The 26,205-nt window shown below is 51.8% G+C and overlaps 1 protein-coding gene across 1 annotated transcript in view; it reads left to right on the top strand.

Annotated features, from left to right (window-relative positions):
• MXRA7 (matrix-remodelling associated 7) overlaps positions 1–23,043 on the top strand; it is a 32,508-nt gene extending 9,465 nt beyond the window's left edge. Inside the window, exons 3-5 of the mRNA XM_014950093.1 lie at positions 1,561–1,621; positions 6,269–6,368; positions 20,920–23,043. Of these exons, the coding sequence (XP_014805579.1) occupies positions 1,561–1,621; positions 6,269–6,368; positions 20,920–21,034 (276 nt within the window). The 3' untranslated portion in view covers positions 21,035–23,043. The remainder of the gene's footprint in view (positions 1–1,560; positions 1,622–6,268; positions 6,369–20,919) is intronic.
• Positions 23,044–26,205: the final 3,162 nt, after the last annotated feature.

Here is a 26,205-nt window from a genome sequence, read left to right as displayed (position 1 = left end):
GGGGGGGGGAGGGGGGGGGGGGTGGTCTCGGCAGCGTGTCCTTCTGGGGAGCCCGAGAGCAGGGTGGCGAGAAGAAGCCAAAGGGCTGTGAATAATGCACATTCCTCCCCGATGACAAACTAACCTACTTCTGGGTTGGGGCTGCCTACTGAGCTCCGGTTTGTCTAAGGCCTTGCACAGCCTTGGCTCTGCGCAGGGTCCTTCTCAGACCATCTTCATCCTCCTCAGGTCTCCATCACCCTGACTTTTCCCGTGTGCTCAACAGTGGGGCTGCCTGCCAGGCTCCCTCTGGGCTCCTGTTCCTCTCTCCTGTGTGCTTTGCCTGTCACACGCCAGCCCCATGGCTTGGAATGGGATGCAGAGGGATGGGGGAGGATGCAGAGGGACAGGGGAGAATGCAGAGGGACAGGGAGGATGGAGAGGGACAGGGAGGATGGAGAGGGACGGTAGGGAGGATGCAGAGGGACGGGGGGAGGATGCAGAGGGACGGGGGGAGGATGCAGAGGGACGGGAGGATGCAGAGGGACAGGGAAGATGCAGGAGGATGCGTGCTCCAGGATGCTCTTGACCTCCAGGCTCAGCTCACGGGGGTTTGCAGCCTGAGTGCTGCACTTTGTGGGAAGAAGAAACGTACAGGGGAGTGTTGCCACGTGTCCCTGTCCTCTCCAGAGCTGGAGCACTCCCTTCCCTCCCCACTTGCTGTTTGCGTGACTTTCTGCTGCCTGTCCCACAAGGGGAAGGCATCTGGGCTTGAGGAAGTTTGTTGTAGCTCGCAGGAGGTAACCCCAAACCTTCCCAAATGGTTTTGCTTTTATAAAAAATGACGTGCTGTGGCTGTTCCTCTGTGTGTGTGTGTGTGTGTGTGTGTGTGTGCTCCAGAGATCAGTCCTGCCACCGCACTGCGTGGGCTGGGGGGTCCACAGGCCAGCAGTGTCGGGGGGGGGTTGCTGCCAGGCGAGGCTGGGAGGGCTCCTGGTGGGGTCCCAGCACCACCCCCCAGCGTTGCCTTCGACCACTGGTCCCGGCTGGTGGGTGCTCCCGTGCTTTGGAGCAGCAAGGTGGCTTTTGCTGGGGACTTGCCTTTTCCCAACACTGAGATGGTCCATCCAAGCCTGGCCTGGGGGCATGCAGAAGTCCCTGTGGACCATGGCTTGGTCCCCTGCATGTCCCTGGGCTGGATGAGGTGGGTACTGCTGGAGGGTGCCAGCCCAGGAGGGTGCTTAGGCACAAGGCTGTGCTTGGGGACACTGGGAGAGCAGGTTCTTCTTAAAAACCTTAAAAATCCCCTCGATTATGGGGAAGCACTTGCATTTTGCAGCCTTTGGGTGGGAATGCCACAAGCAAGGCCCATGTCCCCCCACTGACCAGCAAGAGGAAAGCAGACTAACGAACCTTGCTCGTTAGCGAGCATCCTAATTAGGCTGTTCCCTGAAGGAGGTGGGGAAGGAGTGCCCAGCCCTTGTCTTGGAAGCTCCAGTCCGTGCCCTGCGGGCTCTGGGGCCCTGGCCAAGCACAGGTTATTTAGCACAGCACCTTCTCCTCTGTTTTTAACTCCTCCAGGAGGAAGATCCGGACTCGGAAAACGAGAAGCTGGTGGTGAGAGAGCCGGAGGATGAGGATGGTGAGTGCCGAGCAAGGCAGCACCCTGTGGGGTGGGTACAGATGGGTCTGAAGCCCCGAGGGCTTGGGGATGGTCTCCTTCCTCCAGGAAATGCAGAGGAAATTCCTCCCCTGGCAGCAGCCCCTCTCTCTGCTTCCCCGGATGCCCTTGGGCTGCTTGCCATGGGGTAGCTTTGTAATGGAGCTGCCCCAAAAGCTCCTTGCTCACGTCCAGGGCGATCTCCAGGGGCTTTAGTCAGAGCTGTGTTTAACTGATTAGCCAATTAGTTGATTGGAAAATGATTGACTAATTGGGGTGACAACTGCCGCACTGGGAAGAAAATGAAACAGATGGTGCCGAGCAAGAGTGTGTGTCTGATGGGGACTCTGCTCTCCTGAGATGCGCCCAGGAGCCCCTGCCCGGGGTGGTGGGGGGCAGCTGGGGTAGCGGGAGAGCGTGGGGTGTTCCCCCTTCCTTGCCCCACTTTCTGCTTGCCCTTTTTAAGGCTCTGGGTGGCAATCCCCTGGCTCGGGAGGATTACTCCTAATGCCACAGAGAATCAAATTTTAATCCCCGTGCCATAACCACAAGGTGGGGGAAGCGCCTTCTGAGACAGGGTTCCCAAAAGACATTCCTTCCACCCAGTTAAGCTTCCTGGCAGCACTGGTGATCAGGGGTGTCACCCATCCGTGCCAGGACCTGCCTCCTTTGGTTCAGCTCTGTTTTCAGCTCCAGCTCCACTCTGCATCCCCCTGAAGTGGCTGTGGCTCGGGAGCAGGGGGAGATGACAGTCCACAGGTCATTGCTAGCCCAGCATCCTCCTTAATCACCTCCTGCACGCGGTTACTGACTCCTCTCCTGAATTATTTACACCATTTCTGAGGTGCTTTGAATACCAGATCCCAATATAAGTTAGGGATGGACCTGCTTGAAAGCACTTCTGAGCAGAAGGATCTGGGGGTCCTGGTGGACAGTAAACCATCCGTGAGCCAGCATCGTGCCCTCGTTGCCCAGAGGGCAAATGGAATCCTGGGCTATGTAGGCAAGAGTCTGGTCAGCAGGTCAAGGGAGGTCATTCTCCCCCTCTGCTCTGCACTGGAAGGCCACAACTGGAATCCTGCATCCAGTTCTGGGCTCCCCAGTTCAAGAGGGAACTACTGGAGAGAGTCCAGCATAGGGCAACAAAGATGATTAAGAGATTGGAGCATCTCTCTGATGAGGAAAGGCTGAGAGAGCTGGGGCTCTTTAGCCTGGAGAAGAGAAGGCTGAGGGGAGACCTTATTAATGCTTCCAAGGATCTAAAGGGTGGGTTGAGGGAGGAGGGAGCCAGACTCTTTCCAGTGGTTCCCAGTGACAGGACGAGGGGCAACAGGCACAAGCTGGAACATGGGAAGTTCCACTTAAATATAAGGAAGAACTTGTTTGGGGTGAGGGTGGCAGAGCCTTAGAAGAGGCTACCCAGGGAGGGTGTGGAGTCCCCTTCTCTGGAGATCTTCAAGACCCACCTGGATGCAGCCCTGAGTGATGTGCCCAGTCCTGCTTAAGCAGGGGAGTTGGACTGGATGATCTCTAGAAGGTCCCTTCCAACTCCAACAATTCCATGATGGAACTGGATAAACCGATGGCTCAGCTTGATGAGGAGGAGGCGAGTGGTGGGAATAACGGTGGTGCCCTGGCTTTGCTGGGGAGAAACCTCCCTCCTGCCTTCACCCTTTCTCCTGCACATCCCTTCATCCCGGCCCAACTCAAGCCACTGAGCTGCCGCCCTGTGAGCAGAGATTCCCCTCGGGCATGTGGGGATTGTGCAGGCAGTCTGTCACTAGCCCAGGATGCTGCTGTGGTAGCCAAAACCATTAGAGCAGCCATCTCCCCACTGCGGGGAGCTGGCAGGGAGGAGGCAGGTACTTGTTGGGTACACAGAGAGTGCCAGACCGAGGGTCTTTGGACCAGAGACGAGCTCGAGGGGCTGCTTTCCATCTGCTGGCAACGTGAGGCCAGAGAAATGAAAGACAAATGTTTTCATTAATATGGACTCACGGAGGCTGTGTGTAAGTAGGTCACCTCATATTCCTGCAGTGTTTTCGCTGTCCGGGTGAGAACCCGGCCTCCTCTCTGCCGTGTGTTTCCTGAAGTTTGTTTTCGGTCTGCAAGGAGAATTCCTGAGCTCAGAAAACAGCCCGTGCTTTCCAAAGCTGCACACTGGCTCCTTTTTTAACCACAACATGTGGGCAGGGAGATGGGTAGCCGCCTCGCCTCCCTCCTCCCCTGTTCTTTCCTGGCAGGGTGGCAATTAAACTGCCCTTTTTGGGGACAGGCAAAATCCCAAATCTCAATTTACTTGGCCGAACACCACATGAGGGAAACAATCTTAATTGTCCTTGAAAACAGGCGAGCTACACAAAGGTAACGAAACGGCTCCTGCTCCGCATCAGGGTAAGAAACAGGATGTTACACCCTATTTTATTATTTTTTTCTTTCTCTTAATATCTCCCAAAGCAGCTGCCAGCTGAATTTTCTTAACGTGCACTTTTGTGGCCACCCGAAGGGCTGATAAGCCGCAGCATTACTGCTTGTTTCCAGCTGGCCAGGCTTGTTTGTCCGCTGCCTCGGAGGGTTTTCCCACCGAGGGAAGTGGGATGTGGCCGAGCGGGATGTTTGGGGCTGCGGGACCACAGCATGGGGGAGCTTGTGTTCAGACACTTGTGAAGATGCCGGGGAAAAGGGTTTGTTCCTCAGGAGCCCTGATTGATATTTTGGGATTAGAGGAACACTCCAGATCACGAATTGAGCAGTAATCCACTAGGACTTCCCAGGGAAGCTCCCCAGGAGATGTAAAGGGAGGAGATGTGGATATCTGCAGGGAGGAGGGTTCTGTTAAATTCCCAGCCTGAAAATATCCCTCCAGGCACGCTCCGTGTGGCAGTGACCTTGTGGCTTCAGTCCCGTACCTGCCCACGCAGCCTTGCATGGCCTGTTTTCGAGAGCTCAGGTTCCCCCGTCTACAAAATGAGGCTCAAACTTGCCTTTTGCGTGGGGGTCCCCAAGGTCTGTGGGGGCTCTGGCAGCAGCTGAGAGCATGCGGGAGCTCGGGGTTGGAGAAGTTGCTAAATCAAGCAGCTGACCTTGGACAAGGGGAGAAAATCCTTAAGGGCAGTATCGACCAGAAAACAGAGGGAAGCTGCTGATGCTGAAATCTTCTGGGTGTGATGAAAGGAGGAGACGGGCTGTGGGGTGTTTTTTCTTTGGGCAGGTGGAGGAGGAGAGACTTTCATGAATGTGGTGTCCGCAACAGCAGCAGCAAGGATTGGAAGGGGCTTCCCAGGGGGCTGGGGACAGGTGATGGGTCCATGGGTTATGTACAAGTTGCAGCTCTGTCTCCTGCAACAGAAATCAGGGGAGTTTCACCACTTTTGGGGTCTTGCTGGTGCTGGAAGGTATCATCCTGGACATTTGGGTTGTGTATAACATCCAATTTTTCAGGGCCGTGTAGATAATACAATAACATCTTCCTTTTGTGGACCCCTTAGAAGTATCCCCGGGGTTCCGAGGGTTGGTGGAAGCAGGAGATGTTTCTGGGTGGATGTGGACACAGCTCGACGTGAAGCAGCCGAGTCCTGCAGTCCTTGGGAGATAAAGGCTGGCAGATAAACAGCCCACAGATAACCAAGAAAGGCAACCACCCGAAGGAGCCGCTCTTCCTGGGCTGCCCTTTGGAGTGACCTCCACTCCTGTTGTTTTCTCCCATCTGTAGGAAGATAAAGCAGGGGAGAGGTTTTTAAAAGCAAATAGTGCTCGAACAAAATCCGATTGGAAAAGGATCGGCTTTGGCTCAGGGTCTGTGAGCTTCGGTGCTCTAATTAGCACAGGGCAGAGGCCGGCAAGCCGGGCAGGAGAGCACCCAGGCCTGGAGAAGGAAACCTCAGTTTCTTCTTCAGGTCTGTTGGCTGGTGACAGAGGGACTTGGACCCAGCCGTGTTGGTGCTCCTGGGGCTGCCTCGGCTCAGCTCTGTTTGCAGCCCCGAGATTTGCCGTATGGCACCTCCTTTTGGTTGTTTTTTTTCACAGGCATTGTCCAGGGCTGGGGGAGAGCTGCTGGGCTGCATGGCCTGGGACAGCTCTGCTGGTGGCACCATCCATGAGCCCCAAGCACGGGAAAGGGCCCCTGGATGAGGAGAGGGAGGGAGGAGGAATGCAAGTCTGGAGAGAAGCGGGAAATGCTGCGAGCTAATCAGGGCAGGATTAGCATGTCTTGATAAGCCAAGATGGGCCTGCAAGGCTTTGATTCCAAAGAGAGCGATAGCATATGGTTCCTGTGCTGCAGGATTTGCTTGTATCTGCGTCCAGGCAGGGCTGCTCGCTCCCAGAGCTCCTCCTTGTCTCCAGGGCTAAGCTGCAGCTGGGGCTCCTGCCGTCCTCTGGCCCCAGCACCTTGGCTCTCCACTGCAATCCACACGGCTTCCCCAACACTGCCCGGGCTTTCTGTAGGCTGGAGCTGACTGAGGAAGAGTGTTTTGGGGTGGTCTCGGTGTTTGGGGTGCATGTGCAGGAGCAGGGGGCAGCCAGAAGCTCAAGGGAGCAAGCCCACCCACTGTTGATCGTTGCCCTCAGGAGGCCTCTGGCTCACACGATCTCCTGCTCTTCTTTGTCTCTCCCTCTCCCACTCTCCAGCTGCAGATGAGACGTTCTCTTTTAAATACAGTCCTGGAAAGCTGAGGGGAAACCAGTACAAGTCCATGATGACCAAAGAAGAACTCGAGGAAGAACAAAGGTAAGTTGAGTTTCCTTTAGAAGAACTCGAGGAAGAACAAAGGTAAGTTAAGTTGAGTTTCCTCATTCTTTTTGCCCAAGGCCAGCAGGTTGGCATCCTCTTGAAACAAGCCGAGTGTCTTCAGACCTCTCTCTCCCCAAACCACCTTGGGAGCCTTGGGCTCAACATCTCACTGCACCACGGTCCAGACCTCTCCCACCCAGGGAGACACAAGAGCAAATAAAGTCACGCTGATGTAGGTTATGGAGACACTGTGGCCCTATGTGCCTTCTAAGCTGTTCAAGCTCCTTCTCTGGATGCTTGAACCAAATTTTCTGGCTGATGCAAGCTGGTATAGTTCCCCTGGTCCCATGAGCACCACATTGATTTACATCTCTTGAGGACCTGATCTCTAGCTACTTCCCCTCCCTTTACCCTGTGGATGGCCTCCAACCCGAGGACATGGGCATAGCTCAGAAATACTGGAGCAAAGTGAGTGAATGCAGAGCTTTAGAGTTCATTGTGACAGGGCTGAGACTGGAAACATCCCTACCCAGGACTGGCTCCTCAGCTGTAAGTGGTGGGGATTTGCCATGTAGCAGGCAGAGATGGAGAATTGTCCATCTCACAATTTTGGTGAAGTTTCCTCCCGCGCCTGAGCCCTGCATCAAAAAGAAGGAAGAGTTTGTCCTGTTACTGAAAACAAACTTTCTAGATTGAGATTTCCCAGCCTACAAAGGGAAATCAACCCCAACCTGGCACCTCGAGCTGCAAAGCCCTCTCCAAAGCCAGTTGGTGCTGTCAGTGTGAAGTCTCAATGTGTGGAGGGAGTCCTTCAGCCCCTGGGCAAGCAGAGCCCACGCTAAACCAGAGCTGTCAAACCCCACAGCCCAGGGCTTTGCCCTACAAGCAGGCTCTGTGCCAGGCTGCCCCCTGTGCAGCTCATACCCCTTCCCTCTTGGCCGAGCTGCAGGGAACTGATTTCCCAAGTAGTAGCTCAACAAGCCTGGGAGATGTTGTTCTCTCCATTGCTGTCCCAAGGGCTGGGGGACCCAATTCTCCACCCAGTGGTGTGCACCTCCTGGAAAGATTGGGGGGAATTTGGCACCCCTTGCCTGTGATGCCCTGGTCTGAAGTACCACCACAGCTGGGGCGGTGTTAAAGCCTGGCATGGACCAAGTGGAAACTCAGACGCAGGAGGGATGGAGGGATCACACCTTGCCCCTGGGTCTGGCGTGCTCCTGCTGGCAAGCCTTGCCTCGAGGCCCTTGGGCAACATCTCTGCGTTGCCAGTGGCCGGGCTGGCCAAGGTGTGTCTCCATGGCATGAGCAGCAGCGTAAATCCAGAGACCTGTCCAAGGAATGGCACTGGCACACACTCCCTCTGACCCTGGGAAAGACTCAGGGGTGCACAGGGCTCCTGCAGCCATTCTTTCCACCTCAAACCCGACCTTCCCAACAAGAGATGTCTTCTCTTTCTCCCCCGGCTTCTGGGCTCCCAGTTGTCCTCAGATCTTGGGCTTCACCTGCCTTATAGCACTGCCAGGAGCAAAGATCTGCAAGGGCTGTGTGCTCTGGGGACAGCAATAGAAATGAGCTCCGGTTTCCTCTGGCACAGGGTTGATTCTGCATTGGTGGCATCAGGAAAAATGTTTGCTTTCTTCCTTTTATTATATCTTTATCGTGCCTGAAGTCCCCAACCTGTATAGGAGGTCTGTTAGTGTCATTGTGGTTTTCACCTGGGGAGGGGGGTGGTGGAATGAACTGAGTGAACGTGAGAGAAACCCGTGGGGCTCAATGGGAATTGCTTTTCAGGATCCTGGGAAGCACCAATTCAAAAATCTGCCTGCAGCAGGCAAATTCAAACCCTTTGCACCCACAGCTCCATCCAAACCAGCTGAGCAATCACTGCTCAGGTTGTCAGGGCCAGGAGCCTTGGGCTGGTTCCTCTGTGGCAACAAACGTTCTTGCTGTCACCAGGGGACACTGAGGGGACATTGCCTATGGAGAGCAGTGGGAGGCAGGGATTGTTCTCAGGATTGTAGAACAGGCTCCAGGGGGTGATGGACCTTTCCTGGGCATGTGGGACCTCCCATGCATCACTGCTCACATCCATGTGGAGTGGTCCCAGGGCAGGACAGTGCACCTAGAACCCATCATCTGGGCATCGGGTCCCTTGGAGGCTCTCAGCAGCCTTCCCCACTGAGGGCCACCAGCAGACGTGTTTTTTCCTACTGCTCCTTTACTTTCTTCTCTTCCATATTTGTGTTGTGCATTTCTTTCAAAGGCAGCTTTGTTTTTTTTTTTTTTTTTTTTTTTTGTCTTGCTTTGTCGCTGGCTTACTTCTTCCCCTCTCCCCCCTCGCCAAATCTTCACTGCGGCGTCAGCAGCTTTTCATTTCAGGCCTCGCAGGTGGTGTCAGGGGGCAGGGCTGCTGCCAGGTAAGCTCCCCGGGGCCAGCTGAGCCCCCCTCCTGCATCCTTCTCCCTCGGCAGCCCCATCCCCTCTTCCCTGACTCCGTGCACCCCGGACCCTGCCGCTGACCTGCCCTGACCCGGGTTTGCCACCTTTATGTTGCAGGATTGAGCTGACTTCTGATCTCACATCTCTGTAGCAAGTTCCTTAGGTCCTCGGCCACAAACATTCTTGCAAATCTTTTTGGTAAGGACACGCTGTTTCTTAGAAGTAGCGGTACCTCTGATAACATCTGCTAATGTATTTTTTTGGGGGGGTTGGTATATTTTTTTTCTTTTTTTTTCTTTTGGGTCTCATTTTCCAGGGGAGTTTGTTTCTGAGCTGCAGTGGCCTGTCCCACCTCTCTCCCCACCTCCCTCCCCTTCCCCTCCTCATAACAGATTAATGAGTCTGCACCCCTCTGCCTCCATCTCGCTTTCCATGAGCGCTCCAGGGAAGATGGGGGCTCTCACGTTTGGATGCTCACCTCTTCCATCTTGGATGCCTGAAGCTGGACATCCCACGACCACTTCTGGTTGCTCATTTGGACAATTAGGGCTGCTGAGCGAGCGGGTAGTTACTCCTGAGGTGTGTTATCAAAGCTGTGACAGGCTTAGTCTTTGCCTTTAGCCCCCCAGTTTTCCCATGGATCAACAGGTTCCCATGAGAAGCAACTTGTAAGTAACATCCCAAAAATGCAAGTGGGTCCCTCACTCCCCCATGAGGCTACTTGTTGTGTTGATCAGTAATCCACATGTCTTAATTTAGGGACCCCTAATTTTGGAGATACCACTGAATAATTACTTGCCTCTTCCAGGAGGAGCTACAGGACTTCAGACAGGAGAGGACAGGCGTGCAGTAGAGTGGGTTATTTAACCCAAAACCCACTTCTGCTCTAACCTGCATCACTCCAGAAGTTGTGGTTGTGTTGCCTAGTACTCACTTCAGTCTCGTGGCTTCAAACTGGTGCTAAATCTGGACTAAAAGGGGAAGGAATGTGATCTTTACTGAGTGATGCAACTTCCTGCTTCTGGTTTCTTCAGTCTTGAAAAATTGAGGGACTGCTCTGAGAAAGAGGAGGACAGTAAATCCAGCTGGTAAATACATCTGCTTGGGTGGTGGCTGTGCTTGATCACACCTGGTGGGTCACCAGAACTTGTAGAACAGAAGCACATAATGTTTGCTCCCCTGGGGGAGAAGAATAGTCTGGGCAGGAAGGGGAAGAGTGCAGGGGAAGGATGCAGCCCTTAGTCAAGCCAGCACAGTGTATTTCCCAAATCCTTCTCTTCTGCACCTGAGGCTTTTGGCCATCTATTCCCAACCATAGCTGCCATGGTGCAAAGCACTGGTTCAGGAACATGACTCGTAGTGGGGCAGCTTGTCCCTGTTCAGACAGGCACGAGACACAGCCCTCAAGGGCTGACCTGTGCAGATGATGGAGGAAGAGGAGGGGCTCCCCAGTGTGCCTTCAGAGCTTGGCTCAAGTGGATGGATTGAAGTGGTCTCTGCCAGCTGCTTTTCAAACCTCCCTTGAGGCTGAAAGTGGTTAGTGGGGGGGGCTGCAGTTAGAAAGGAGTATGGTCAGGACTCTGTTGAGCATTGATGGCTGCAACAGAGCTCCACTCATAGTAAAAGAGAAAAGAATCAGGAGAAACCACTCCCTGGGGTCTCTCCTTTCAGGTCTCTCTTTCCATGAAGCAGAGCAGGTCCCAGCCAAGTCTTAGTTGGGTTTGGAGATCCTGAGGGATTGAGCTGGCTGTGCTCTGTGCTTCTCACTCTTTGCTCACTGTGCTGACCAGAGAAAGGAGAGCAGATCCCACCTGACGGTCTGTGGAAAGGTCTCTCCTCTCTGTCATCTCTCTTGTTTCTGGGACTTAGGAAGAGTTAGGAGTGGAGAGCCAGAAGGGTGCTCAGCTCGGGCACCCTTGCAGACCCCTTGAGCAGGGTCTGAGTGAATGGCACCAAACTGCTCAGGCAGGCTGTGCTGTTTGCAGGTGCACTCATGGGTGGAGCAGGTGATCCCCCAGACCATGGTCCAGTCTCTGTATGACTAAGGAGAAGGGAGGGATGGCTCCCCAGTTTCTTTGGCTAATGGGCTCAGTTTCCGCAGCCAGGTGACCCATTCTAGGAGCAAATTCTCCGCCTGCCTCTCAATCTTTGGCTCCCCAGTTTCTTTGGCTAATGGGCTCAGTTTCCGCAGCCAGGCGACCCATTCTAGGAGCAAATTCTCCTCCTGCCTCTCAATCTTCTCCTCTCATCTCCTGGCCAGTTATGGATGGGTTGAAATTGCTTGAATCCAGAGTAGATTTAAGCCTGGGGCTCAGCTGGAAGTTGGAATTCATGCAAGGGGAATTGGATGGCTGTAAATCTCACACTCGGTCCTTTTCTTGGTGGTAATTTATCAGTGGAAACCTGTCTCCTCACCTGCTGGATTCAGAATACCTCTTGGTTACAAGGCAGTGAATAAAACTGGGCTTGGACCCTGGAGGTTCAGCAAGGCAGAGTGCCCTGGATGGACCCTGGCTCTAAGGAATGGCAGAGAGGAGAGACCTTTCCCGCTCTGCCAGACATCCCGGATCAAAGTGGGGATGCAGCTGTGGCTCGAGGGAAAACCGTGCTGAAGGAGACAGTGCTCGTGATGACAACTCCGGAGCACACAAGGCCAGGAAGCAGCTGCAGGGGTTTAATGACTCTGTTGACAGACCTTGATCTATTTCGACCATCTCCACTACTGGCCCTCCAAAAATAAGTGGGTGGACTGGGCTGGGGGAGGTTGCATTTCGGGAGAGCTCTCCATCAGCATCTGTCCCTCTCCACCCCCTGCATTGTCATCACATAGCCCTGGCTTGCTTGCTTGCTCCCCTCTCTGTGTTGCATGGGATCTGGGCCTCTTCTTCTTCCTCCCTTCTCTTTTGCTACCCTTCACCCCCAACCCAGCGGCTTTGCTGTCCTGTCCTGTCCAGCATGGTGCTTCTTTTGGATGAGGGAAGCTGGTAAGTTTGGGCTTTCTTTGGGGTCTTATTATTTCTTTGCTTTTCATCTTCTGCAGCACGATAGTCATCCTGGGCTGAGGGAGGAGGAGTAGCAGCAAGGAATGGCAAAGCCCAGGGCCATGGGATTCCTCAGGTCGGGCTGGCCACCACTTCACTGTGGTCACCAGCCACGGGGATGGCACTGACCATGGGCAAGGCTGCTTTCAGCTGCAGAACACCCAGCGCATGAGGCACATTTCCTTCCCACCTGCCTCTTGCTAGGGAAGGGGTACTGTGTGTTTGGGGGTCCCTGCTGAGCTCCCCCTGCTCTGATGTTCCCTCTGGAGGTGCCAGGCTCTGCTTGGATGAGGAGGGAGTCTCCTGGTGGCCCAGTGCTGTTCCCCGCCTCCACCACATCCCCAGGGAAAATGTCCTCTGACCTACGAGATGTCAGTGGATTTGAGCTCCGGCCCTATTTATAGAGTATCTGATTTGAGTCATGAGTCCCCCAGCAGCTTTAAAAACTCAGGATGCCTCCCTCAGAAACCCAGGGAAGGGGAGGCCAGGAAGCCCTTCTCCCATCTCCTCCCGTCCCAGAGAGGAAACTTCAGTGAGCTCCCCCGTAGCCTTTCCAGGTGTCTCCAGCCCTGCCCTGGCGTGAGATTTCAGACCAGACTCAACTCCGCTGGAGCTCCTGGGTTTGTTTTTTTTTTTTCTTTTGGCTCAGGTCCTGAATTGTCCTCGCTTGTGGCTGCTTCTCCGTGTCCCCCTCACCCAACGCTCACAACGTGTCTTCATCCGCTTCTGCTTCATCCTGCGTGGCACGGGCAGCTTGCTGTTCTCTACCTGCTGACTCCCTGGGCTGTGGGGAGTGGGGGCATCACACCAGGCTGGGTGCAAACTGGTAGACAGGGAGTTAAAGCACAACCACTGAGCGATGGAGGAAAGCACAGGCTGGTCTCTCCTCTCCATGGCTCTCCCTGCTGCTGCCACGGTGGCCGGGGGGTCAGGAGTGATGGAAGGGGATGGGCACAGGATGAAGAAGGCGATTGTGGCCGCTCGGCTGAGCTGGCCAGGAGCTTGAGCCACCTTCCTGGTTGGGCTCTGGCCTTTTTTGGCTATTGCTGGGAAATGTGGGAGGCTTCTGCCTTGAAACAGAGGTGGGCAACATCAACTCGGGGGTCCCTGACCCCACTGATTCCTTGCCACCTCCTGTTCTGAAGGCAAAAGGACTTGTGTCCCTGGTCACGCTGGCTCTGGCAGCCCTGACTGCTTTCCTGGTGTTCCTGAGGAGAAGCAGGTAATTCCTGAGGAGCAATAGGTATTTCCTGAAGTCGTGGGTACCTGTTGACTTTTCTGTCCCACTGGAGAAATTTTGGATTTGTGTTGATAGAAGCTCCCTTTGGTACCTCTCACTGTCCCGCTCTTTTCTAAGCACTGACTGTCTCTCCCTGTCCTGTATTTGAGTCCTCTCTCTCTGTGTTTTACCTATTGGCTGAAGCAACACTTTTGGGACAGGGGAGAAGCTTAGATTTAGTATGTCGTTCCTCATATTCTTCCTGCAGTACCCCGATCCTGGACAGGACTGGGTTATGGTCACTACCAGAAATGAGACAGCAGCTGTCCCCATAGTAGAGAAGTGGGAAGCAGTGGTGATGGGACCATTCCCAGCAGTGAGATGGGAGGGAACCGCCTGGGGAGAGCTTGACCACACATTGCCAGGTCTGTCCAGCACCCAGGGCCTTTCTTCACTGCTCTCAATCCCCAAGGGTCAATCCTAGCCTGTCTGGATTGAAAAAAGGCTGGAGCCAGATTGCCCTCTTGCCAGGATTTCAGACCAGAGGACTGATGTTCCTGAGAACCTGCTCCCTCTGCCAGGGGAAGGAGCTGGGAATGGTCTGCACTTCAGAAAATCAGTTTTCCTGAAAAGGGCACCAGTGATTGCCAGAAGTAGTTACAAGAAGATGCTCTGGGATCTCCCTGGAATGGGTCAGGACCCCTTTGGAAAGCTATAGTCTATGGATGGGCTACAGGATTTCCTGATCTCCTGCTGTGGATTTCACACACATGAGGAATAAGCACATATGGGAATGCCACCAGCCCACGCATTAGTCAGTTCTGGGATGCTGTCTGCTCTCAAAGGCAAGAAGCCCATACCCTTGTGCTGATGCCATGCTGAGTTGGAGTGAGGGGAATGCTTCTGAGGCCGTCAGAAGGACATCCAGTTTCTGTGCTTCAGGAGAAGCATGTTTTTTTGAGACCTTCAGTCCCTGAGCCTCCTTCATAAGCCAGGACCTGCCCTTGACTGAACTCCATGTTCTCCAGCTGTTCCTTGCACAGAACCGTGTCCGGCTGACAAATTGTACCATTTATTGACTTGGCCTTCAGCTGGGACCAGACTAGAGATATTTGGATAATTTGTACCCAAAGAGAGGATATGGGCTCCCAGCAAAAGAAGACTCTGACCTGGTTTGATTGATGTGCTGCTAGGGGAAAGCATGCCGATCAGGTTGATCTCATCATCCAAGGCCAGTGGAAAGAAGGGAAGAGCCAAGGACAAACAGTGGCTCAAAGCCCTCAGCCTCCATCCCAAGCGAATTCAGTCTCTCAGGTTCCCTGGCAGCAATGTCAGAGTTTTTCAGCCTGAGGGCTTATGTGACCCTAGTGTCCCCAGTGACGGACTGTCTCATGCTCTTTAGTCTAATCCCCCTCACAGCTTGCTCCAAGAGGAATAAGGGGTGTCCCTGTTGTGCAGATGGGGAATTTATGGCTCTGACAGACATCCCCCGTTGAGTTCATGCTTGGTTTAAAATCTTCTCACCCCAGCCCTGTCCTGGAGGTGAGTATCCCTGTGAGAGGCTGCAGCCAAGCCCCTGCCTTCCTCCATCCCTCACCGCTCCAACTGCTGGAGGGGACCTCTCCTTCTGGGGCCCCCGTGGCAACGAGCTTATGCCCTCGCGCGTGAAATCTGATTATGCTTGCGTGACTTGAGCGGGATGATCCGATCCTCAGCGCTGCGAATCTTGCGGAACGATTATCCACTCCGGAGAATTTCCTTTCTTTGTCCTAATGGGCCCAGCTACTGAGCCTCTGCGACGTTGCTTGAGTAACCCCGGTTCCACGTGATGCTTCAGCCTGGATCTCCCCCATCCGGGATCCGGGTCACCGGCTGCGCTTGGGAGGCTGCTGGAGAAGGCAACCTTTTGCCGAGGATTGAGGAAGATTTGAGGGTGTAACCTGCCTTCATGCTGTGGCTGGCAGGAGCAGGGGGCTTTCAAACGGGGCTCAGGTGTTACGGGCAGTGAAGCCTAAAGAATTCAGGAGGAATTAGGCTGGGGTGCATCTGTGTGTGTTTGTAAGCGCCCAGGTGTGGTGTGTTGTAGCTTCCCTCTACCCCAGTGCAGGTTTCTGTGTCCACGGGCAGCTGCCCAGGCTACTGTCAGGTGCTTCCCATTGTGGATGGTTGGGCCACAAGAGATGCTGGGGCAGTAAGGGCAGGGTGTCTGAAAGGTTCAAGCTGAGAACAAGGGACCGTGGGTTTTGGCCCTGGCTCTGCTAACACCATGCTGCAAGACTTCAGGGAGTGCCTGGATGTCCCCATCCATAAAACACATCTAATCATCTCACCCTCATTCCCTGGGAGATGGGGAGAGCTTCCCATCAAAGGAAGCCTTGTGACCAGCACAGAGTCTGAGGTTTTTTGCCTCCTTCCCTTGAACAGACCCATCTCTAGGAAGATTGAGAAAGGTGGACCTGTTCAGGCACACTGCCCTGTGAAACCAGTACTCATTCCTGGCTCATCTGGCTGCGGGTGGGAAGAAGAATCTGGACTGGACAAGGGTGGCAGCCCAGGGAGGAGTGCACAGGACAGTGAGGCAGTAACCCCTAAAGCTAATGAAGGCTTCCAATTAGCTGGGCTTCTCCAGCTCTCATCAGTAGGTCAGAAGGGTTATAACTTAGATTGGTGGCCAGATGAGAGGATTTGCACTTCTGATTGGGTTTCGACTATCCTGCTGCAGTTGATGAAGCAAAGTGCCTCCTTCTTAGAGGTGTGAGGTTTGGAAACAGAGGCTTGTTCTGCCCTGAGGTGGGAAGTTGTTTTGCCTTCCCCACACGCACACACTGAGTCTTCCCCCTGCTCGTTTGTGTGAAAAATAATGAACCAACCTGAGGGGTGAAATGACTGAAATGATTTCTCTCCCTGTTTCTCTTTGCAGAACTGAAGACTATATGAAGTTGTCCCTAGCCTCCTCCTAAAGGCATCCCTTGGCATCTTTAAAGGCTTGAGAGAAATACCAAAAAACCAACCAAACACACCCATAAGAGAAATCCATAAACCCTCAAAACTTGGGATCCCCTCTTGGTCTGAAGTTGAGCTCTTCAAAAACTCCTGTGGTGTCAAGTTTGAGGAGATCCTGTTGTGTGGCTCCGTGGAGTGGGGCAGGGCCCAAGCAGTGACTTCAGTTGTGTCTGGGGGAGCTGGGATGAAGCATCCTCCCTCTCCCCCAAACAGAACCCAAACTGGACACTAAATATGCAGCAAGTCTATTAGTTGTGTTAATTACCGTGCATTAGGCCTGCTGTGAAATTTGTGCTGTTCCTTTATCGGGGTGGGTGAACCATAGCTCTTCTCCCAGACCAACCTGGACCTTATACCAGACCATCAAGTTGTTTCTTCCTGGGGCCAAATTCTTTGTTGCCAGGGGGTGGGAACTGCCTGCAATTGCAAATGCACAATGCTGCTTTACTCTGAGGGGTGGAGGGACAAAGTGGGGTCCAGGTGAGGGATGGCAGATGGTAGCTGGACTGACTCAGATCCTGCTTCTGTAGTTATTTTAGCAAAGAGCTGATTCTGTAGGTAGACAGAAGACTCAAGAAGTGACAGAGGTTGATAGTTTAGCTGTTCTGCTTGTGGTGGAGGTTTAGGAGACCACGCTTTGGCTGCTGTTAATATCTGGATTCTCACTCTTCCCTACTCCGGTTCCCAAGAGGAGAGACCCAAGGAGGTAGCTATGGCATTAGGGGCTTCCTCTGGCTGAGGATGGCATAGTGGGGGTCCTGGAAGAGACACCCTTCCCATTCCTCTGCCGGCTTGCTGTTCCAGTGCCCTCTTTTGCTAGCCCTGTGGCTTGTCCACTGGAGCCAGAGCTCAGCGTTGCTCCTCAGCTGTCACATAGAGAAGATGAATTCGGCCGGGCGGGTATATCTGCTTCAGACACAGCAGGTTTCAAATCAAACCCAGCTGGTTTGTGAGAGCGAGAAGAGGGTCCGAGTCCTCTAGCGATGTAGAAACACCAGGCTGGGTGAGGATGTGTCCTTCAAAGTTTCTCTTTCACTGCCGGACAACTGCCTCTTGGCTAACGCTGCAAACATATCGGAAGCCCAACAGGCTGGTTTGTTGGTTGTTTTGTTTTGTTTTTTTTTCCTTTTTTAATTCCTATGCAGACAATACTTGAAACCTTGTACACAGTTGTCCTTTCCAGCGCCTGGGGTTGGCAAATTCTTAATAAAAGGGCTCATTTAAAGAACAGCAGGAGGCTTCAGCTTTAGAAGAGGCTGGACTGCCCCTTCCCAGCTGACAACTGCAAGCGTGTTCAGGGGTTTGCATATGAATTTAGGCACATCTGGACCCTCTGCTTCAACATCCTGCTGGTACAGCCGCTGTCTCCCCTCGGTGCTGGCTGGCTGACTGTGTCCCGAGCACCCAACTATGCAAAGAATGCCTTATATACATTGTGTTTAAGTTACATGGCAATATGTGCATCGAGCAAAGTCTAGAGTTGAGTCCAGATTTTTTTGCTTGTGGCAGCAAGTCAAACTATTTCTTCAACTCAAAATGGCTGTCTGGGTATTTTTTACTTTTGTTTGTTTTGTTTGTTTGTTTTATATCTGATGGTGGCTCTTACACAAAGGACTGTAATTCTAGTGGCTTGAATCTGTAAAAATTGCCTTTGTTTGGTCCAATAAACCTTTGAATAGTTTATTTGGTTTGTGCTTGTTCTCCCGGCTTCCAGCAGCTTGTAACTTCTTTCTCAAGAGAGCTGTGTTGAAAATTTTTTTAGGTGAGAGGTACATTTTGCCCTCCTATGCCTTTTACCCCATAAATGATTCCACTGTCCTCCTTAACAATAGAGTCAGACCAGTGCCGAAAATCAGAGGTTTTCCCTTATTTCTGCTGGAGCAACGAGGTGTTGCAGCAGGATCCTGGTCTTGTTTGGCTGCAGAGCAATCAGCAGCCTTCCTAATTAGCAGAGCTCTGCCCAGGATTTCAGCTGGGGTAAACATGGGTGCTGAGCTGTTCCTGAAACAGAGATCTCCTTTAATGTCCTACGGCTCACTGCCCCAAACCTCCCATTAATCGTAAAATTCTTGGACTGAAATGTCTAAAAAGAGCCTAAGGGAGTTAAGTATGCAAATTCAATTGCCTATCAAGAAGAATTAGGCTGCTTTGGAAATCCTTAATTAATCTATTTTGTCAGCAATAAGTAAAATCCTGTTTGACCTCCTGAATCCAAGTAGTTTTGAGGACAGCACTTAAGGGAAGAGAGAATGATTTTACTTGTGAATGGGGTAGGTTTGATCTGAAATCATCAAAAAAAACCCAACAAAAACCAAACCAACCTGGAGCATTACAAAGTAGTTTTGCAAAGTCGCCTTTGATAGAAGAAGATCCTTTTTGAAATCAGTTTCATGTTTTTGATGCCTTACTCTTCCTTCCCAGGCTCTTTTCTCTCTTTATCTTTGTTTGCTCTCCCTTTATCTTTGTTTGCTCTCCCTTTGTTGTAGATTATGTAGCGCAGAGAAGTAACAGCAGCAACAGCTCTTTTATTTCTGTTTTTTTTCAAATGCACAGTCGTGATATTTTAGGTTGAGGGGAGAGCCAAAATACATTGATGCTGTGCTTAAAAAAAAAATAGTAGAGTGAGTATTGTCTGTGATCTTGATTTGGAGACAAGGAAGTGGTGCTTTGGGGATGTTTCAGCAGTGCTAATGTCTGTGAAATAACGAGCAAGGGATGCAGACCTGTGTGGAGCACTCCCAGCTGGCGTGCATTTCAGACAGGAGAGGCAGAGCTGTGTATTGAATTTCTCCACACCAGACTGGAAATGTGCCCTCTGGTGCCCAGCGGTGATCTGAAATAAAATATTGATCACTAACGACTGTGCTTCCCTTCCTCTCGTCTGGAAAGGGCGGTTGGAGGCTATTCATGGGAGCACAAAAAATTACAGAAGAGCCAGGCGAATCCAGGCGCTTGACAGCCTGTGGCCAGAGCTTTCGTAACCAAAAGATCCCACGTCATTATCGGGAAATGTTTGGCCTTAGGACAACTGCATTTTAATTGCTATAGAAAAGAATTAGCAAGTGAGCTGCTTTTTTTTTTTTTTTTTTTTTTTTCGCTAGGATCTGCTTTTTTCCTGCCCTGCCTGCTGCAGTGGTGCTGGGAACAGCCTGGTGTTCCTGCTGCTGCTGGGGTTTAGCCCAGGAGAGGGGAAAATGCAGAGCTCAGCACATGAAGGCTCCTCTGCTCGTTCCTCACTGCCTCCTTCCATCCATCTTGTTCGTGGTGTGGTTGTTTCTGATGTGTTGGTGCTGTCCTCTCTTCTTTTGAGCAAATATTGTGCCCTGGTTTTGCCTGTCAATAGGTATTTCTACCCCTCCTGTTACCAAAACAGCTAATAGCTTGTCCACGCAGGACTTGCAGGAAGACTACCCCAGGTTAACTAACAGCGTGCATTTAAATGGATTAATTACAGTGCATCAAAGTCCTACGCAGAAAGCTGGCTGCGATGGGGACAGAGGACTCCTGACAGGGTGACCATGTGGAAGTAAAAGCCAGAGTCTGTCTTTCTAGCCCAGGGGAGGATAGAAGACACTAAATAAGAAGGAGGAGCTGGGATTGTGGCAGATCTATGCTCTGAGCTGCTGGGCTGTCACTGAATTCTGGCCCCACAGCCACGGAGGGGCAAAATGAGCCTTGAAGCAATAGAAACTGCTTCTCCTTTGGGACAGCCATAAAGCTCCACAGCCTCATTAGTTCTCTTAATCTCACACAGGGGAGTCAGGTGTGAGGTGTGCGAGGCAATAGTGGGATCTGATCCCAATCAAGTTGGGGTCTGGCAATGAGAACAAACCAGCCCTAAATGGAGCCAAGGTGCACATTTTGGTTTGCCCTAAAAGAGGATTTTGCAGACATCAAAATCAGTTGCATCAGTTCATGAGTTACTTGCAAACAAATGACACTCCTGTGTTGCCTACCCTTCTGTATCCCCCCAGTGATGATCAGTAGATGCATGACCAATATAAGTCCTCCTATAAAGCTTCCTCCCATAAAGTCCTGTGACAGATAGATCCAAATCTTTGTGCTGTGGGACATACAACAATGGGTTACTGCTTTGGGTTAGGGAAAAATCAGGATATCACCTGTTACGGGGAGAAGGGAGTTAATCATCTACTATGGGACCTTCTCGGGATGGAAATCTGAGCTAGATGGTCTACTGGACAGCCTCTGCCCACCCAGGGACCACCTCAGGGTTGGACTGGCTACATGAGTCCATCTCACCATTTGACACTGGCAGACGAACTCAAATCAAAGCAAATTTCTACCTGTGATCTTATCTTCAAGTGGCTGATTAAAGTCATGTCCACACTGGAAGGCAGACTGGTGTCTAGTTTTAAGGCAGGGCATGCATTTACATTTTAACAGCTATTTCTGAACTACTCTGTATCTACATACTTCTCCTTACAGAATGAAAAGACACTGTCCTGGTGAAGCTGCATCCAGTTTCACTATGGAGTCTGCTAAATTGGGACACGTTGGTCTTAAGAAATTCCACATGTCAAGCTATCTTGAAACTTTGAGCGCAGATAAGGCCTAAGGAACTCCAAAGCTAGTGTTAAAGCAGCCCCTTTTATCTCCACATTTAAAGAACTGTAGAGCGACGTGCAGGATGATTGGATAGACGGAAGGTGGAGGAAGGAGAACCAGAGGCAATCTCTTTCTTATCACACACGGGCAGATTTCCTGCAGCCAGGAGGGCTTGTGAAGTGACCTGTGTTTGGCTTCGTGTTTCATTTGACCACGGTGTTCTTGCTCAGACTGCCTTCTGGGGACTGGCTATTCCTACTTCTCCTTTTCTTCTTGACAGGGTGCAGAGAGAGCAGCTGGCTGCCATCTTCAGGCTCATGAAGGAAAAAAGTGACACATTTGGAGAGATGTCTGAAGGAGACATGAAGGAGCAGCTTAGACTGTACGATATATAACCTTGCAGCCAGTGGAGACAATGCCCAAAAGTCATCTTGGCCCTAATTATGCAGGACACTGGAGGCTGTAGCGCTATACACGTGTTTTGGTAGTTATTTTGCAGTTCCAGTTTGTTTTGCAAATGCATATATGTATTTAAAATACTTGAAATTTCTCACCTTTTTAGGCTTTTTTTTTTTCCTTGAAGAGCTATCATGATATTTTCATCTCGTACAGAGATTTTTACCTCTTTCTGGCTGGGTCATATGTCTCAGTCATACAAAGCAGTTACGCTCACAACTTTTTTCTGGTCATGCTTTATAAAAATGAACTTTCAAACCTAGTCTTTATCAGTTTGATATCTGAAGAAAGCCAAAGATGACAGATGTAAAATGGATGAAAATAATAGAATCGTAGAACAACCCGGGTTGGAAGGGACCTAAGCAGGTCTGTAGTCCAACCTCCTGCTCAAAGCAGCATGAGCTGCAAGATCAAGCCAGGTTACTCAGGGCTTTATCCTGTTGGGTCTTGAAAACCTCCGAAGATGGAGACTGCACAACCTCTCTTGGCAGAGGGGCTTCCAAACCTACAGTCAGAAAACAAACAGCCGAAGGCATTAGCGCTCGGATTAGAGGTGAGTTGCTGTTCTCATCTCCTTGGAAGGAACGCTTCATCCTCCTTCATGCCGGCTTTTTGAAACAAATCCAAGTCGGTTCCGGCTGACCTCGCTGAGCTCACCTTCACGCCTGAGAAAACAGCAGCTAAACTCAACCTGGAAACACAGACACCTCCTCGCCTCCTGACACAGTAAAAGTAGTACAGAAAGGTGGCTGGATTTTTCACAAGGATGACTGTGTCCAACTCAGATCCTGTTCTCCTAATGTAAAAATGATGTGGGAAACTAGATGCTTAGGAGATCGCTGTGAATTTATCAAGTATTTTGAACAGTCTTGACCAACCCTGGGTGGTTTGGATAGAGTAAATCAATGAGCATTCCTAATTTTAACTGAAAGCTTTCTAGTGTACTTATCTCTCCTATGAAATCCTGTTATATACTTTATTATCAGGAAGGATTTTCTCAGTTTTAATAACTGCTGACAAAGGGAGGCAACGTTTCCTGACCCACTTCTAGGGAATGATCTCTTAAACGATTAGGTTTCCTTTATTTTGTGTAATCCTTTTGAGTCTGGAAAACCAAATATCTCATTATCTGGTCACTGTTTCCCAATACAGTATATTATGTAATACCACACTATTTGACTTTTAAGAATCATTTTATCTTCTAGTTGTTTTAATTTAGGTGAAGGCATATTTATTATGAGATCAAGCTGGTTTTACTACCAGTCTCGACTTAATCTAAATTTAATGTCTGAAAATTACCTCTTCTTATTCAACATGAAAGAATTAAGCAGAAAGAGGAGTCTCATGTGAAACATCGTGCCAGCTTGCTGTGTCCCTAGGCCACAATTTCCTTTGTCAAGCTGTGCAAAAGGAGAAATGTAAAAAATTTGTACAAGGGACTCCTCCCTGGTTCAAAACTGAAAGCAGGATCTTTTCCAAAGCTCTTCTTGTAAGCAAGCAAAGGAGAGTTAAGGTTTAGTTGATTTTTAGTCTTTGTCTCATAGACTTAAAAGTTTATTTCCAAAATATTTTTGTATTTCTTCTTTTACATTTGGGCCTTCTCTGAATAGGAACATATCTGGGGACCAAAAAAACCAATAATCCTCAAACTCCCCAGCTGCAGGTTATTCCAGCAATGGTAACGCTGAATGAGGCACAGCAGCTGGCATTAAATGTGTCCTGCCCCTAACAGTGTCACCAAAATGTTAAGATGCTGTTGATGAAGGGGCAGAGGTGAAAGATGTGTCATTTGCTAGGCCCAAATTTAAGAAAGAAATGAAGCTAATTAAAAAGCCTCTGCCCAGGACATGAAACAAAGGGATATCGACATGTAAAACCCCATGGGGTTTAAAAGGTGTGTTTTCACCGTGTGTGGTTGCAAGGCTGTAATAAAAAGGAGGCTGCTGGACACGTCTGTGTGACTCTGTGGCTGGCAGCGGGGAGGTGGTGTTTGGGGCCACCCTCATGGCCACAGGCTGTTGCTGGGACCTGCAGGCATGGGGTACCTCCCGACTTGGCCAGCCGGCTTCTCATTTCCTTTTCCCTCTGGGGCTCATCAATATTTACACCGGAAATTTCACCGGTTGCTACAGCTGGATCTCCCCTTCTGGGTACTGTCCTTTGAACAATGCTGGCTGCTTCTCCTCGGCCTGGGGCAGGGACCCGCTGTGGCCATATGAAGGCAGGCCAGCCAGGCCTCGGGGCACACAGCCGGGGCCATCGGGGGAACCTTCCTCCCCTCTGGCAAGCTCTGGGGCCACCAACACAGGCAGGGAGATCCCAAATGGGCGCTGAGGGGTCTTTCAGGGCCCTTAACAACATGGATGCCTAGTCTCCCCTGGGCCCCAGCCTTGGCAATGGCCGCTACAGTTCTGAGGAGAAGGATCTGGGGGTCCTGGTGGACAGTAAACTCTCCATGAGCCAGCAATGTGCCCTTGTGGCCAAGAGGGCAATGGAATCCTGGGCTATGTAGGCAAGAGTCTGGTCAGCAGGTCAAGGGAGGTCATTCTCCCCCTCTGCTCTGCACTGGGGAGGCCACAACTGGAATCCTGCCTCCAGGTCTGGGCTCCCCAGTTCCAGAGGGACAGGGAACTGCTGGAGAGAGTCCAGCGTAGGGCAACAGAGATGATGGAGGGATTGGAGCATCTCCCTGATGAGGAAAGGCTGAGAGAGCTGGGACTCTTTAGCCTGGAGAAGGGAAGGCTGAGGGGAGACCTTATGAATGCTGACAAGGATCTAAAGGGTGGGTTGAGGGAGGATGGAGCTGGACTCTTTTCAGTGGTTCCCACTGACAGGATGAGGGGCAACGGGCACAAGCTGGACCATGGGAAGTTCCACTCCAATCTGAGTTAGAACTTCTTTGGGGTGAGGGTGGCAGAGCCCTGGCACAGGCTGCCCAGGGAGGGTGTGGAGTCCCCTTCTCTGGAGATCTTCAAGCCCCACCTGGATGCTCCTGAGTGATGTGCTCTGGGCAACCCTGCTTTGGCAGGGGAGTTGGACTGGATGATCTCTAGAAGGTCCCTCCCAACTCCAACAATTCCGTGATTCCGTGATCCTCCCCACGGCTGTGGGGAAGGCGACTGGAGGACGAGGGGGCGGTGGTCGCCATGGCCGCCAAGGCCGGAGCCCGTGCAGGGACCGGCGAGTGGCCCCGCTCTGTGGCCCCTAGAGGCGGGCTGCCCCAGCCCGCTCGCGGTTGGACACGCATGTCCTCGCTGGGCGCCCGTGAGGCAACGCCGAACGGAGCTGGCTTGTCCCTGGCCGGCCCCCGTACCGGCGGCGCCGGGAGGGGGGTGCTCCGTGGACCTATTCCCGTGCCGTGCGCATGCGCGCTGCCTGGGCGTCAGGCGCTACGCATGACGTCACGCCGTAGCCTGGCTGGGGCGCACGCGTGGGGCGGGGCCGCGAGCCTGACATTAAAGATGGCGGCGGTGGCGGGCGGGCCTGAGGCTCCTGCGGGCGGGCCTGAGGGCTCTGCCGGCGGGGTACAGGCGGGCTGGGCCCAGCCGAGAGGCTGAGGCCTCCCTCAGCGGCGGGGGTGGCTCTCCGTCAGTGTCTGGCCAGCGGGTGTGCGGCCGGCCGCTCGGAGGGGGTGGTTAGGGTGCCTGTGAGGTGGGCTGCTGTGTGGGGGAGGCCGGGGGTGAGGCCTTACCTAGGATCCCTTCACCAGCCAACAGGGCTCCGGCTTTCTGAGGCATCCAAGCTAACCCGCCTGTGCACTGATAGCTTTCACCGGGTGTTTGGCCTGACCCAAAGTCCATTGAGGGCTACAAAGATCAAGTGAATGGAGACCTCTGTTGTGAGGAAGAGCTGAGAGACCTGGGTCTATCTAGCCTGGAGAAGATTGAGAGAGGATCTTACCAGTGTTCCTCAGTATCTAAAGGGCAGGTGTCAAGAGGATGGGGCCAGACTTTTCAGTGGTGTCCAGTGACAGGACAAGGGATAATGGACACAAGCTGGACCACGGGAAGTTCCATCTCAAATTGAGGAAAAACTTTATGGGTGCCAGAGCACTGGAACAAGCTGCCCGGAGGGGTTGTGGAGTCTCCTTCTCAGGAGATACTCAAAACCTGCCTGGATGTGTTCCTTTGCAGCCTGCTCTGGGTGACCCTGGTTTGGCAGAGGGTTGGACTTGATCTCTGAAGGTCCCTTCTGCCCCTGACCAGGCTGTGATTCCATGAAGTCGCCAGGATGTTAATTGCAGCAAGTTTGGAGTGGGAATGCAGTGAGATAAGCCAAGGTGACCGTGATTTAAGCTGTTTTTTTAGTCCATGTTCAGTGATGGTCATGGGATCTGCCTGTACCTCCACTGGCATGCTTGGCAAGAATGGCTCATTGTAGATTTTTGCCAAGGTATTTTGTAGCCACATTTATTATGATGCTGTTATTTGCGTGTTATTTCTGACATCCCACTAAACATACTTCAGTGTAATCCAGTGTTATGACTCTTGATCCTGCAGATGATTAATAGATAACGTTGTCTTGATCTAATCTTGGGTACATCAGAGAATGAACATGATTTATGCCACATCCTCAGTGTTACTGACATGTTTCACTTCTCGTTCAAGCTCAGGCAGTCTTTGAGCACCAGATCCAGGCTTAAAAAAAGTCTGGAATGATTTAGTTAAGGAGCTTTAGTAGGTGGGGGTGGTGAAGGCAGGGAAAAGAGAAAGCAGAATCCCCCTCCTCTGACTCTAGATAGCTTTGAGGGGGTTTTCAGGTTTGGAGACTCTACAGAGCTTTTAAATGAGCTTCTTTGCATAGATTGCCTCTGGAATTGCTAAAGCTGATGCTTCATGATGCAATAGCATCTGCTTTGTGCTCTAGAGCTGGTATAAGTTATGGAAATGAGGCTCAGCCCCGTTCATTAGCAGTGTAGACAAAGTGGATGGCGGTGCCAGCAGCATGAGGAATTGTGCCAATGAAATTGTCGAGTGTATCTGACAGAGAAGAGGTGGGTTTCCAGTGTCTTTTGAAGGAAATGGGAATGGCTATAGGTGGGAAAGAGGGTGGCACCATGAACTCTTTGCTTTTTGCACCTACAAGGTCATTTTCCATCGTATGTTGCCTT

Source organism: Calidris pugnax, unplaced genomic scaffold (assembly GCF_001431845.1).
Source record: "Calidris pugnax isolate Ruff unplaced genomic scaffold, ASM143184v1 scaffold9, whole genome shotgun sequence".
NCBI classification, from domain to species: Eukaryota; Metazoa; Chordata; class Aves; order Charadriiformes; family Scolopacidae; genus Calidris; species Calidris pugnax.
Note: the sequence above shows the minus strand (reverse complement) of the source record. Positions and strands in the feature narration are given on the sequence as shown.